Source organism: Suncus etruscus, chromosome 19 (assembly GCF_024139225.1).
Source record: "Suncus etruscus isolate mSunEtr1 chromosome 19, mSunEtr1.pri.cur, whole genome shotgun sequence".
Classification (NCBI taxonomy): Eukaryota; Metazoa; Chordata; class Mammalia; order Eulipotyphla; family Soricidae; genus Suncus; species Suncus etruscus.
The window spans coordinates 19,968,546-19,981,990 of NC_064866.1; the positions used below are offsets into that span (position 1 = coordinate 19,968,546).

General features: G+C 37.9%; 1 protein-coding gene across 1 annotated transcript in view; it reads left to right on the forward strand.

Annotated features, from left to right (window-relative positions):
• The window catches only part of CDC14A (cell division cycle 14A), a 191,442-nt gene that overhangs the window by 159,442 nt on the left and 18,555 nt on the right, over positions 1-13,445 (forward strand). The window contains 1 exon segment of the mRNA XM_049765598.1: positions 11,740-11,903. Within this exon segment, the coding sequence (XP_049621555.1) occupies positions 11,740-11,903 (164 nt within the window).

Below are 13,445 nucleotides of genomic sequence, written 5' to 3' on the forward strand. Positions count from 1 at the left end.
GGACCATAAGGATGCTAGGGATCAAACCAAGATTGGCTGTATGCAAGGCAAATATCCTCCCTGCTATACTATTGCCTTTTCTTTTGTCTATTTTTAAAGTTCTTTTTTTTTATTGGGCCACACCTGTTTGACATTCAGGGGTTACTTCTGGCTATGAGCTCAGAAAATCACCCCTGGCTTGTGGGGGCCCATATGGGACACCGGGGGGATCGAACAGAGGTCTGTCCTAGGCTAGCACTTGCAAGGCAGACGCCTTACCTCTAGCACCACCTCTCTGGCCCCTAAAGTTCTTATTTTCCTTTCTTCCCATGTATTGTTGCTATGTTTTAATGGGAGTCACATATTTGGTTGCAGTGCTCTGGAAGTCACACTTGTGATATTTGGGATCACAATGGGAGAAGCTACTCTTGAAAATATAGGAGGTTTCTGGGAACTGAATTTGTGGCTTCATACCTGCAAGTGAACCAGTGAACCACTTACTGAGCTCTGAGAATTCTTTATATATGCACGTGTGCTTTTACAGAACAAAACCTTTATATTTTGATGAACTTCAATACATCACTTTTTCAGATCATGTTTTTAGTATAAAACTCAAGAGTTGTTAGTTTTATATCCCCATATTTTTTATTTTTTAAGTTAGGTTATCTGTTTACATTTAGATGTATGATTTATTTTGTGCTAACTTTTGTAAAAAATTCAGTATTTTCTTCAAATATTTTTAGTTTTTCCAGTAGCATTTACTGAAGAGTGTCTTTTCTCTATTGAAACTTTACATTGTTTGGGGCCCAAGCGGTGGCTCAGGCAGTAGGGTGTCTGCCTTGCATGGGCTAACCTAGAATGTACCGCGGTTCGATCCTCTACCATCCCATATGGTCCCCCAAGCCAGGAGCAATTTCTGAGTGCATAGCCAGGAGAAACCCCTGAACATCACTGGGTGTGGCCCAAAAAGCCATAAAAAAAAAAGAAGGAAGGAAAGAAACTTTATATTGTTTATATAAATAGGTAGTAATATTTGGTTGACAATATTACTTTGTTCTTTATTCTGTTCCATTGATATGAGTGTATATCCTTCTACAAATACCATACTCTCTTGATTGCCATATCAACATTGTGAGTTTTAATATCAGAAGAATGAGTTTTTCTATTTTCTGCCTTAAAAAAATCATCTTAGGAATACATTCCTTTTCTCTTCCAAATAGAAATTTAGAACAATATGACCTATATGAAAAATCTTGTTGCAGTTTTTTTTTAGGAATGTTTAATCTTTATCAGTTTTGGAAGAACTAACATCTTTATGTATTGAATATTTAATATGAAAGTAAAAGTATGTTTTTCCAAGACAACTTTGTGATAGTTTAACAGCTTTATGTAGTTTGGGACAATTAAGTGTGTTTGGTAAAAGACATATATCCTAGCTGCTGCTGCTGCTTCTTTTTTTTTTTTTTTTGGTCACATCTGGCAGTGCTCAGGGGTTACTCCTGGCTCCACACTCAGAAATCGCTCCTTGCAGGCCAGGGACCATATGGGATGCCGGGATTTGAACCAATGACCTTCTGCATGAAAGGCAAACACCTTACCTCCATGCTATCTCTCCGGCCCCTATCTTAGCTTCTTGAATTCACAATTCTGTGTTGGAGTATTGGTTGTAGAAAGGACTTTTTTTTGGGGGGGGGGGTTTGGGCCACACCCGGTGACGCTCAGGGTTACTCCTGGCTATGCGCTCAGAAGTCGCTCCTGGCTTGGGGGGACCATATGGGACGCCAGGGAATCAAACCGCGGTCTGTCCTAGGCTATCGCTGGCAAGGCAGACACTTTATCTCTAGTGGCACCGCGCTGGCCCCTTTTATTTTTTGTTTGTTTGTTTTTGTTTTTTTTTTTGGTAGAATGGACTTTTAATGACATGTTATTTGGGGAAGATCACACTGCAGCAGGTACATGGTGAATGGGATAAATGGAAGTTGGAGACAGAGAGATAGAAAAGGAGACTGCCATGAAATCCAGGAAGATATGGGGATTGGTAGAAGGGTTTGAAAATGTAATTTAGAGATGGGGCAGTAGGGACAAATCAAGAATAAATTCTAGGTTTTGAAATCTGATTAATAATAGATTGAAGAACTTTGAAGCTAGACTAATGATAAAAGAGATGAAGAGAATGATGACATCAGTGATGACGCAAAGGCATGAATAAGTAACATACTCATTAGCAAAGAAATGAGAGTCTTAAGTAGTCTTCTGATGGGCTTTTGCCCATCAGAAATGGTTGAACAAGTTAGAGGGATAGTATTTTTTCAGAGGTGAAAAAATTTAATCAGTGCCCTTAAATGTAATATTTATTCTAAATCTATGATTTTAGGAAAGCTGGCTTGTCACACTCTGCTAGTCCTTAAACACCCAAATTATCCAGGTGTTTGATTTCTTTGTCTTAAGGAAGGCTTCCTCTCTGTCATCAGTAATAAGATAGATATTTGTTATCATCCTTGTGAGTAGGTAAATTTATGTTTTGGCAGTTTGACTTCTTTGTCACAGTATGAAATTTATATTAAAAAGTTTCATAGGCTATAAATAAAACTATTTGCAAAACAGCCATCACATATTTCTCTTCTACTTCAGGCTGATATTCTGAAGCTAAAAATATTCTGATCCTCAAATAAGTCTTTTGCAAAGTTTTCTTAAAGTTCTTAAAATGATGCCCAAACACATGTCTTTTTATTATTGAGTCAAGTTTGAACTCATTCTTTTCTTGGACAGCCTATGGAAGTATAAATAAAGAATCAGCCTGTTTCTATGGTTTGTTTGATTATTAAACACTCATCATGTGGAACTATGATAATCTTTGAATTATGAGATATTAGAGTTTTCATTAGAAAGGGATCCTTGAGAGAGCTATTGGGTTCCCATGAGACTTCAGCTCACATAGATTCATTAGTTATGAAGGTCTATGAGGATGGCTCCCAGACAAACAAATATTATTTTAATAAATAAGTGAAAGAATTGGACTAATGAAATGGTCTGACTTGGTATCAGCAGCAGATCAAAAATCTTTAAAGCATTTGTCTTATTCACTAGTATTTGTTTCTGTTTGTTTTGGGACCACACTTGGCTGTGCTCAGGGTTCACTTCTGGGTCTGCACTCAGGGATCACTCCTGGAGGACTTAGGGAATCATATGGGTACTAAAATCTGGATCTTCCACTGCAAGGAAAAATCCTAAATGCTATGCCATCACTTTACCCTCTAGCCAATTCTTTTAACCATAAACTGCCTCTTTTTCCACAATAACCACTGAGATGTATGGAGATGATGGAGATGGTGTGAAACTAGGAAGAGATTGGGCACAAGGAAATGAAGAAGAGGTCAATTAGAAACAGAAACAGATGCACAGTGGTTCCATGTTTGTATCTTGAAACCAAAACCAGAAAACATTATAGCAGTTCAACTCACTTTTATGATTCGGCTTCTAATGACTCCAATAATTTTTTTTATGAATACCATGCTTAGTCAGACTCCGAAAACAACCAAGATGCCCTTCAACAGATGAATGACCAAAGAAATTGTGGTACATATACACAATACACAATAGAATATTATGCAGCCGTCAGGAGAGATGAAGTCATGAAATTTTCCTATACATAGATGATGGAAACTATTATGCTGAGTGAAATAAGTCAGAGGGAGGGAGATAGACACATAATAGTCTCACTCATCTATGGGTTTTAAGATAAATTAGAGATATTATTGTAGTAAGGCCCAGAGACAATAGAGATGAGGGCTGGAAGGTCCAGCTCATGATATGAAGCTCACCATAAAGAGTGGTGAGTGCAGTTAAAGAAATAACTACACAGACAACTATCATAACAATGTGAATGAATGAGGGAAAGCCTGTCTCAAATACAGAAGGGGAGGAGGAAGATTTGGGGCATTGATGATAGGAATGTTGCACTGGTGAAGGGGGGTGTTCTTTAATGACTGAAACCCAACTACAATCATGTCTGTAATCAAGGTGCTTAAATAAAGATATTTAAAAACTAATTAGCTTAAATCTACCAATTAAACCCAGGCCAGGATTTGGCCCAAAACAATGACTGTCCCACCCTCTGTTCTTCCAATAAATCTCTCAAATCAAGACAAACAAATCTCTGTGCTCCTTTTGCACAAGATCTGTGATGTTCTACCATTTCAGAACATGCATTGAACTTTTTACAGAATTTACTTTGAACTGGTGTGTTAGCTTTGCAAAATCTGACTTCTGAATGCTAACTACTTAAAAATAAATGTTTTACTTCTGTTTGCGACGAGGCTTTTAAGAAGTAATAGACACCACAATAAGAGCTAGCATGGTTTCCACTGTCAATAAAAACTGTATTTGTCTGAAGTGCTTCTTTTTCTTAAGAAGCACTTGCGTACAACATTGCTTAGCAACCAACACCAATCAGCTTTGACACCTTGTTCATCTTTAATATTCAGATTCATATTAATTCTTTCCATTGAAGGACAGATTGGTACTTGTAAAATGAGCAAGTGAAGGGTGTCACTTTGTGATGTTCCTCTTTAGGTCGCATCAGTTCTCATTTTATAACATTCTGCTAATCTCCCAGTTTACATATCTGAGCTCAGAAAATAGTCCTTTATGGTTTGCTTCTATAAAGTACCTTCTACTCAGCCTGAATGCAGAGGCTGACACACTCCTATTGAACTGGTATGTTCTGGAATCCTGGTTTTATTCATCTATTTAAAAATTCACCAGATTTTGGCTTTAAGTTTAAGAACATATCAGGTGTTTCTTAGAATGATTTAAACTGGTCAGGATTTTAGAATAATGTTAGAAATGATAAGTTAGTTTTATATCTGGATAGCACATTTAGAACCTTTATATAGGCTGTGTCGACAGTAGGTCTAAAGGTATATCTTTTTATATTTATTTGAGAATGTTGGAAAATGAGAAAGAAGTAAAAGAAAATGCCTTTAAAATTTTAAAGCAGGATAAGATATTTTAAAAAAGAAGATAACTTCTCAGCTGTTGAGTCTCAACCCAGGTTATTAAAATTTTGGCACTTATTCTGACTTGTAAACATATTTTATAAGTAGTGTTACTTGGTCAGTGTATGTAGTGATGTGCTGCCTGCATTTCTGTAATGAAGACTTTGGAATTTTTTATGGGGATTCTAGATTACTTCTCCCTCCTTCCCTCCTGTTCTCCTTTCCTCCTCTCCTCCCATCCTTTCTTCCTTTTTCCTTCTTTTCCTCGGTCCCCCTCCCCTCCCTCCCTCCCTCCCTCCCTCCCTCCCTCCCTCCCTCCCTTCCTTCCTTCCTTCCTTCCTTCCTTCCTTCCTTCCTTCCTTCCTTCCTTCCTTCCTTCCTTCCTTCCTTCCTTCCTTCCTTCCTTCCCTCCCTCCCTCTCTCCCTCCCTCCTTCCTTCCTTTATTTCTTTCCTTTCCTCCCTCTCTCCCTCCTTCCTTCCTCTCCCTCCCTCCTTCCTTCCTTCGTTTCTTTCCTTCCCTCCCTTGTTTCCTTTTCTCCCTCCCTCTCTCCCTCCCTCCTTCCTTCCTTCCTTTGTTTCCTTCCCTCCCTCCTTCCTTCCTTTCCATCCCTCCTTCCTTTCCTTCCCTCCTTCCTTTCCTTCCCTCCCTTCTTCCTTCCTTCCATTCCTTCCCTCCCTCCCTCCTTCCTTCCTTCTCATTTATTTTTAGAAATTTTTAGTATTTTTAAAAATAGTATTTATGTGTGTGTATGTGTATGTGTTGCAAAGTTAAACTTTATTGACATTATGTTACAGTAAGGAAGATTTTTCCTTGCCAACATTATCTGAGATAACTTAATATTTTCATCAATATTCATCTGTAAAACTGAAAATTCTATTAACATATAACAATTTCCCTTTTTACTTTTATAAAAAGCATGACCCTAAGTTCCACTTTATTACTTAGGATTTTTATTAGGGCTAGAGAAATACAATGGAGAAGTCAATTGCTATGCACTTGTTTTACCCAGGTTTGATCCTTGGCACCACATAGGACGCACTGAATATACCACAGAGTCACCTTTGAGCCAGCCCTAAGCACAGCTGGGTTTGGCTTTAAAAACAAAAATTTACAATAGAGTTTTTATTGAGCCTTATTTTTTTTATTTTTATTTTTTTATTTTTTTTGGATTTTGGGCCACACATGGCGGTGCTCAGGGGTTACTCCTGGCTGTCTGCTCAGAAATAGCTCCTGGCAGGCACGGGGGAACCATATGGGATACCAGGATTCGAACCAACCACCTTTGGTCCTAGATCGTCTGCTTGCAAGGCAAATGCCGCTGTGCTATCTCTCCGGGCCCGAGCCTTATTTTTTTGATCACTGTTCCCTGCCACCATGTGCAGTCACATTATTTTTTTAATTTTCATTAATGTTTTGGGTTTTGGAACCACACTGGTAGTGACAGGTCTTACTCCGGCTCTGTACTTTAAGGAACCATATTTCGACTTGGGGATTGAACCTGGGTTGGCTGTATGCAAGGCAAGTTCTCCACCTTTAGTACTGTCTCTTCAGCTGCCAGTCAAGGATTTTGGATACATAGCATTTCATGGAATAGAGCTACTGTAATTTAACAAAGTAGTTATTTTATTAGGGTATCTTTAGTATTTTGATATTATAAAAAATACTGCAGCAAGCATTTTTGTGTCTTTTATATGTGTCTACTCCAGTAGGATGCCTAGATGTGGTTTCACTCAAATGGAGGGATCACACATAAATATTTTGTAATTGTTCATAATTTTCTTCTCTTCTACCTAATTATTTTTATTTAAATATTGTTATTTTTAAATTTAATTTGGTACTAAGTAATGCAATTACTGTAGAGTTGTTTATGATTTTGATACACATAGTTACTGTACTCTGCCACCACCAGAGTGCCCATGACCCTCCATCACTGTCCATTTGTACTTCTGGTCTGATCTTCCCTTTCATCTCCTCCCACCCCACCTACTTGGTAATCTTACAGTTTTGTAATCCAAGGCTAAGTGTTGTTATCATTCTATACTATCCATTCCTGTGTTTTGTTCTCTATATTCCACAGATGAGTGAGATCATTCATCTAGTATTTGTCCTCCTTCCTCTAACTGACTTTACCTGACATGATGCCCTCCAATTCCATTAAAATGTTTTTATTTGTTTGTTTTTGGGTCACCCCTGGCAGCACTCAGGGCTGGCTCTGTGCTCAGAAAAAGCTGCTGGCAGGCACAGGGGCCCATATGGGATGCTGGGATTCCAACCACTGTTCATCCTGAATCACCTCCATGCAAAGCAAATGCCCCACTGTGCTTTTTTTTTTTGGCCTTCATTAAAATATATTTTTTAATAGCTGCATAGAATCCCACTGTATTTTTTTTAATGCTTGTTTTTGGGTCACACTCAGCTGTGCTGAGGACTTACTCCTGGCTCTGTATTTAGAGGTGGTTCCTAATTGTAATGGGATGTTATAATGTGGTCAAAGGATTGAACTTGAGTTAGCTGAATGGAAAGCAAGTGCCTTAACCTCTGTACTATCTCTCCTTCCCTCCATCATCTTTATATGACATGGTGCAAAGCTGTTTATAATAGGGTTGTAGACAAATAATGTTCTCACTTCCCATCCCACCACCCTGTGACCCTATTACTTCAGCAGTGATCCCAGGTACCTCCCATTTTTAACCTGAATATTTGATGGTTACAGTTTTTTTTAATTTAATTATTGTGGTTTGGGTTACACGCTTTTATTGGTGTTCAGTCTAGTGATTAAGATCTATAAGGTATTTCATCTTTCTACCATAGAGGAATCCAAGTTTTCTGTTTCTTGCTTTACCCTGTGTTATTTCCAGGTCACTTCTTCTTGCTTCTCTCTCCATCCATCTCCTTTCTTGGCATCTTGATTTCTGTAATCTCAATCCAATGCTTTGGATCCATGGAACCTTTAAAGGGCAGTATTAAAAAATGTCCTCTGCACTCCTATATTCATTGTAGCTCTATTTACAATAACCAGACTCTGGAAACAACCCAGATGCCCAACAACAGATGAGCTAAAGAAACTGGTATACCTGTATAATGGAATACTATGCAGCTATTAGTAAAATCAAAGTTATGAAATTTGCTCATATTTCATGGCTGATGGATTTGGAGACTACTATGTTGAGTGTAATAAGTGAAAAAGAGAGAGATAGCACAAAATATGTAGGATTTAAGAAAAATAAAAGATAGTATAGTAATAACACCCAGAGACAATAGAGATGAGGACTGGAAGGACCATCCTATGATACCAAGCTTAGCACAAAGAGTGGTAAGTGCACTTAGAGAAATAACTACACTAACAACTACTATGACAGTTATATAGAGAGAAATATAATGCCTATTTGAAGACAGGCAGGGGAAGAGGGGAGGAAGAAATGGGGCACAATTGTGGTGGGAAAGTTGCACTGGTGAAGGGAGTGTGTATTTTACGGCTGAAACCTAATTAAGAACATGTTTGTAACCATGGGGCTTGAATAATTTAAACAAAAATAAAACAAAAAAATGAAGATTCTTATTCATACAAAAAATTAAATGAATTAGGAAATGTCCCACAAAAAATGTGGTATAGCTACACAATGGAATACTATGCAACCATTAGGAAAAATAAGGTCATAAAATTTGCTTTTACATGAATGGACATGGAAATTATTATGCTGAGTGAAAAGAGTCTGAAGGAATAGAAAAATCTCACACATTTGTGGGATATAAGATAAAGAAGAGAGCATGGTAATATAGAGATATAGACAATAGAGATAAGGGCCAGGAGGTCCAGCCCAGGGTAGAAAGTTTGCTTTAATGATCACTGAGTGCAGGTAGAGTAGATAAGGGTCTGCTATGACAGTGATCATTGGAAATGATCACTTTGGACCATAACTGTGCTGAAAGGGGAGAAAGTGACACCCAAGACACCCTCCCATTAACAATGGTGAAAATCACAGTGCCACAAAATAAAGAAGAGAGAGAGAGAGAAAGAAAGAAAGAAAAAGAAAGAAAGAGAGAGAGAAAGAGAGAGAGAAAGGAAGGAAGGAAGGAAGGAAGGAAGGAAGGAAGGAAGGAAGGAAGGAAAAAGAAAAGAAAGACAAGACAGAAAGAAAGAAAGAAAGAAAGAAAGAAAAAGAAAGAAAAGGAAAAGAAAGAAAAAGAGAAAGGCAAATTGCCTGCTCTAGAGACAGGTGGGATGGGAAGAAAATGGGAGACATTGGTGGTAGGTTCATTGGTGAAGGGTAGTGTACATTCTATGAAGGAAACCCAGCAATGAACAACTTTGTAACCATGGTACTTAAATAAATCAAATTATAAAATAATAAAGAGCAACATTAAATACACTAAACAGGAAATAGAGTTTTTCTATTTAGAATAAAAATTTTTGTTTGGTAAGCATCTCCTAGATAATGTTATTATTTTATTGGAAGCTTATTTTCCTTATAAACTTTAATACTTTTGTTTTAATTCTATCTTATACAATAAGTTATAAAGTAGAATGAAAATTATTCTGTGAGGATACTTTAGCTTAAAAATGTATGAAGACGATTCCATCAGTAAAAATAGAAGCTCCAGTTTATCATTTTGCTTATACACTTCAAGTTTGGTTTGTTTGTTTTGGGGGATCACACCCAGTAGTATTCCTGTCAAGGCTCTGGGATCAGAAATAGTGTCAATGACCAAATCCTGGTTGGCTGCGTACAATGCAAGACCTTACATACCATTCTATCTTTCATGCCTCTTTTTTTTTAAGCCATAAAAAGAATTGTAATTGTGCCTTAATGGATAAAAGAGATTAGAGATGAGCCTCAAACATATTCTCCACCCACAAAAATGATCTAATGAGCTGTAAGCTTTGCTTTTAGATTTTAAGAGTAGCTAAGTGTTCAGGACTGTCTGTATTTTCACGGTGTCACACAACTTGGTATTTTGTACATTTTTTTAAGTTCCTCATGTAAGTTTTTTCACCTATTTATTGAGTCCAGTAAGTCTTATTTTAAGAAGTGTATTATTATTATTATTATTATTATTATTATTATTTTTTTTTTTTTTTTTTTTTTTTTTTTTTTTTGGTTTTTGGGCCACACCCGGTAACGCTCAGGGGTTACTCCTGGCTATGCACTCAGAAGTCGCTCCTGGCTTGGGGGACCATATGGGACGCCGGGGGATCGAACCGCGGTCCGTCTCCTAGGCTAGCGCAGGTAAGGCAGGCACCTTACCTCCAGCGCCACCGCCCGGCCGTATTATTATTTTTAGGAACGTACTAGATTCCACTTTTTACTTAACGGCAAGTGGGTTCTGAAAATAAAAAAACCCCAGTATGAGAATAATAAAGACAATAGAAAAGACAATAGACGGTCTGATCTGTGGTAGGGAGCTTGCTATAAAGCAGGGATGGATGTAGGGAGTATTTGAAGTATATGTAGCATATATATGAAGTCTATGTAGCATATATATAGGGAAGTAGAGAGTGCATTTAGGACAGAGAAGGGAACCACTATGACAATGATAATGTCCTGTGGACAAGAACTCAGTTCTGAAAGGATGTATCATGATATGCATGATACCCATCCAGCATAGGTGAAGGGGGTGTTCTTTTTATGACTGAAACCCAACTACAATCACGTTGGCAACCATGGTGTTTAAATAAAGATACTATTTTTAAAAAATAAAAGGAAAAGAAAGGTTACAGGGGGAGACAGAAGAAAAGTGTCTGCCATAGAATCAGGCTTGGGAGAGGTACCCAAGGAAGGGAAACTAGGGGCATTGGTGGCAGGAAATATACACTGATGAAATGATGGATGGATGTTGGAACATTGAATAACTAAAATTCAACCATCAATGAATTTTTAATTCTATCTCATGGTGATTCAATAAAAATAAATAAAAGGCAAATGGGGGATGGCCTAGATAGTACAGCAGGATAGTGTACTTGCCTTGCACACAGCTGGCTTGGATTCAATCTTTAGCATCCCATATGGTTCCCTTCACTCTGCCAGGAGTGATCCCTGAGGGTTCAGAACCAAGAGTAATCCCTGAGCACCACTGGATATGGGCCTTAAACAAAATAAAAAGATGTATATGTATATGTATATACATGCATAAATGTGTAGAGTTTGTCCTCAGCATCTGAGAAATGTAATACATTATCAGTTCATATATGACTATATGGACCCATAGTTGAACATGGGTATTTGTATTTAATATAGAATCTCAATATCATTTATTTCGACCTTCAGAAAGTGAATCCCCCTCTCTGCAAACAACAATTGCCACTCTTAACACTGTTTTTGCTGTACTTCTTTAACTCTTATCCTTTGAAAAAAAAAAAGGAAGATGAAAAGCTTATTAAACCTTCTGCTAGGCCTTTAATGAGTTAATTGGTGATTCAATGATTTTTAAAGATATACTTGCTACTGAACCTTTTCTTTATCTTCTATCTTGTTAGGGTGTTTTTTTTTTTTAATAACTTTGCCTTTGTTCTTCCTGAAACAAATGTATTATGATCAATTCTGTCAACTATGTGATATATTTCCTTTAAATAAATTAAAAAAAAAGTGACTCCCCCTTTGTTTTAAGATTTCATAATCTTTTTAGTCTGATTTATAAATTTGATATGACAAAACTTGTTTTGCTCTAAGATGGTATTATAAGACAACATACTATGGAGATGAAAATAATTTATTTTAAACATTGCTTTATTTACCTTTTTGTTTATTTATTTTTTTTTACAGAAAACAGGCATCTTTATGGGTTCAAGGAGATATTTTCCGATCCAAACTGAAAAACAGTACATCAAGTGAAGGAAGTATTAATAAAATTCTTTCTAGCTTGGATGACTTGTCTGTTGGTGGAAACTTAACTAAAATACAAAACATGGAAAGATTTGGAGAGGTAAGTTTTCCCCAAAATGATCTTTGTCTTCTTAAAACTAATCTGCAAATTTTGGTGTTCAAAAGAGTTTTCTTCTTTAATATACTGAATATAAAATTCTTCTTTTTGGTGGGGATTGGGTCACATCTGGTGGTGTTCAAGGATTACTCCTGGTTCTGCACTCAGAAATTGATCCTGGCAGGCTTGGGGACCATATGGAATACTGAGATTAAACCCATCATCCATCCTACCACTGTACTATCTCTCTGGCCCCTGAATATGAAATTCTTAGGTGTGGAGTTATCTATCTGTCAAGGAGAATCAAAATAAAGTCAACTATCCTTAAAAAGGGGATCTGGGGGGCTGGAGAGATAGCATGGAGGTAGGGCATTTGCCTTGCATGCAGAAGGACCATGGTTTGAATCCCGGATCCCATATGGTCCCCCAAGCTTGCCAGGAGTGATTGCTGAGCATAGAGATAGGAGTAACCCCTGAGCGCTGCTGGGTGAGACCCAAAAAAACAAAAAAAAAGGGGGGGGAGGGGGGAATCTGGGAAAGCAACTATTTAATCAGGTCCAGTGCACCTATTCATTGTCAAGCTCCTAATGATTTTTTATTCTTATTATTTTATTTTTTGGTCTTTGGGCCATATCCAGTGACACTTAGGGGTTACTCCTGACTATGTGCTCAGAAATCGCTCCTGGCTCGGGGGACCATATGGGACACTGGGAATTGAACAATTGGATGAACAATCCATCCTGAATTGGCTATGTGCAAGCCAACGTCCTATCTATCACTGTGCTATTGCTCTGGCCCCTCCTAATGATTTTTTAAAGCAGACCATAGTTTTTAAAATTGGTTTGTTGGTTTGTTTTTTTGTTTTTTGGGTCACACCCAGCAGCACTCAGGGGTTACTCCTGGCTCTACACTCAGAAATTACTCCTGGCAGGCTCAGGGGATCATGTGGGATGCTGGGATTTGAACCACCATCCTTCTGCATGCAAGGCAAACACCTTACTTCCATGCTATCTCTCCAGCCCCTTAATATTGTTTTTATTTAGACACTGTGCACCATGTTTTTTTAATCTTTACAACTATCTGATAAATTAGATGGTATTATTTCTATTTATTTATTTGCTTATTTGTTAGTTGGACTATACCTGGTACTGATCAGGGCATACTCCTGGCTCTGTGCTTAGGAATCATTTCTAGTGCCTCTGTGAACAATATATAGTGCCAAGGATTGAATACAGGTTGGCTGAGATCAAGGAAAGTGCTGCTGGTTTATCTCTGGCCCTATTATTTCTGTTTTATCAGAAGGAAATGGAATGTGAGAGAAGTTGTATCTTTTTTTTGGGGGGGGGGCACACCCGTTTGATGCTCAGGGGTTACTCCTGGCTAAGCGCTCAGAAATCGCCCCTGGCTTGGAGGGACCATATGGGACGCCGGGGGATTGAACTGCGGTCTTTCCTTGGCTAGCACTTGCCACCTCACCGGCTCCAAGAAGTTGTATCTTAGTGTTAGAAATATGTTTCAGGGCCTGGAGCGGTGGTGTAATTAGTAGGGT